Source organism: Penaeus japonicus, unplaced genomic scaffold, assembly GCF_977035675.1.
Source record: "Penaeus japonicus unplaced genomic scaffold, GWHDUDI00000001_assembly GWHDUDI00000009, whole genome shotgun sequence".
In the NCBI taxonomy this organism is placed as follows: Eukaryota; Metazoa; Arthropoda; class Malacostraca; order Decapoda; family Penaeidae; genus Penaeus; species Penaeus japonicus.
This window is the reverse complement of record NW_028234411.1, coordinates 44,298,686-44,301,185: the sequence shown is the minus strand read 5'-3', so window position 1 is coordinate 44,301,185 and position 2,500 is coordinate 44,298,686. Positions and strand designations below refer to the sequence as shown.

General features: G+C 25.6%; 1 protein-coding gene across 5 annotated transcripts in view; it reads right to left on the bottom strand.

Annotated features, from left to right (window-relative positions):
* Positions 1 to 2,500, bottom strand: part of Hasp (Hig-anchoring scaffold protein) — a 307,865-nt gene that overhangs the window by 86,042 nt on the left and 219,323 nt on the right. For all 5 annotated transcript variants that reach the window (XM_086540143.1, XM_086540146.1, XM_086540147.1 and 2 more), the window contains exon 3: positions 2,147 to 2,249. In XM_086540143.1, coding sequence (XP_086396269.1) covers positions 2,147 to 2,249 — 103 coding nt within the window. The remainder of the gene's footprint in view (positions 1 to 2,146; positions 2,250 to 2,500) is intronic.

The window sequence follows — 2,500 nt, the reverse complement described above, 5'->3', positions numbered from 1 at the left end:
CAAAGACGGCGGGCCGCAGAGACAGGAAGGAGGGGGGTGGGGGGGGAGGGGAATGTGAGGGAATGTCACTAAGTAAAATCTTTCTTTTGTTTTTTATCTTTCTGTTGATATCTTTGTTGTTATTATCATCAATGTTTTGGTAGTGTACCACTGTTGATAATGATGATAAAGGTAATAATGATGATGGTAAAAATGATTATAATGGTAATGATAATTATAATGATCTTGATAATGATATCAAGGATAATAATAATCATAAAGATACAAATAATGATAATGATACTCGTAATGATGACCGTAATGATGATGATTTTGATGATGGTAAAGATAAGAATAAGTATGATAATTATAATGATGATTATGATGATGATTATAACAATAGTAATGATAAAAATAAAGATAATGATATAGATGAGAATAATGATAATAATAGTAACAATAATAATAAGGATGAGAATAATGATAATTACAACAATGTTTGCAATAATGATGATGATAATGATAACAATAACAATAATAGGGATGATAATGATAATGATAATGATAATGATAAAAATGATAGGCAATATTAATAAGAATGATAATGAAAATGATAATGATAACTGTAATCATGATATCAATAATGATAATAATGATAAAAATGATAGTAGTAATAGTGATGGTGATAATAATGATAACAAAAATGATTTTAACGATAATGATAATAATCATTATAATCACGATAATGATAGTGATGATTATCATTATTATGATGATAATGGTAGTGATTATGATAGTAATAATAATGATAATGATACTAATGATAATGGTAATAATGATAATAATAATGATGAAAATAATAATAATTATAATGTTAATATGTTAATGATAATGATAATGTTGATCTGATGATGATGATGATAATAATAATAATAATGATGATAATAATGATAAGAATAATAATAATGATAATCATAATGATAATGATAGTGATAACAATAACAATAATAACACTAATGATGATAAGATGATAATGATAATAATAAGAGCAATAACGATGGTGATAACAATGATAATGAAAATTATTATGATGATAAGGATGATGATGATAATGAAAAAAACGATGATTATTATTATCATTATAATGTTAATGAAACATTATAATGATAATGATAGTGATACTATCATTATTGATATTATCAATATAATTTCCAGTGTCACCATCATCACCATCATTAACCTTATCACATTTATCGCCGTCAACATAGTTATGAGTTTTCTTTTATTTAAGTCATTTGATAACCATAACATACAGTTCATAATAATATTATTATCATGATCCTTACAATTTCTTTTATTTTTATGAGAATCATTTTATATATATATATATATATGTATATATGTATATATATATATATATATATATTATATATATATATATATATATATATATATATATATTATACATTATATATATATATTTATATATAATATATTATATATAATATATATATATACTTATTATATATATCTATATATATATATATATATATATGATAATATATATTATCTGCACACACACACAACACACACACACACACACACACACATATTTATATATATATATATATATATATATATATATATATATATATATATATATATATAACATAAACCTTGTTAGAATTAGAGTGATATTAGCAATATTTCGAAATGATTCTGATCATATCACCGCTTTTTGTGTCAACACAGTATTACTTTTTCTACTGCCATCATCACTTGAGCCAACCACTGTCCTTTCCTTTGCCGTCGTCATCACGAGTACCATCGCCGGTTTTTCATCTTGATCAGTATTATGATTAAAGAAATATTACCTCATATCATATCCTCATATCATATCATTACCTCATATCATTACCTCATATCAGTTCCACACAAATAACATATCTGTCACAACAAGCAACACTCGCCCTTAGCATAGACAAAAAAAAAAAAAAAAAAAAAAAAAAAAAAAAAAAAAAAACGGAAAAAGTACATTATTGATACGAATACCACCAACATAACTATAACCATAAAGATATCAATGATAATACAATAATAAAATAACCAATAAAACAAAACAGAATAAGACCGAGAAGCGCAAAGGCTGTTCAAACAGATCACTCACCGGGCTTGATGCAGCTCATCCCGCAGATGCCGTCGCAGAGGCACACCTTCTTACGGCTCAGGCAGTCCTCGTCAGTACTGCACTTGCGGAGGCACGTGCGGCCCTGGGGGGGAGGGGAGGGGGGGGTTACTGTTGGTTGTGGTTGTTGTTGGTGTAGTTGTTATCATTGTTTTATTATTTTGATTATTATTGCTATTGTTGTTATCATTATTATCATTCGTCTTATTATTATTAACATTATTGTTACTATTATCATTTTTATTCGTAGTATTATCATCAATATCAATATATCATTACTATTATTATTATCATTATCATCATTATTATCATCAATATTATCATTAGCATTGATGC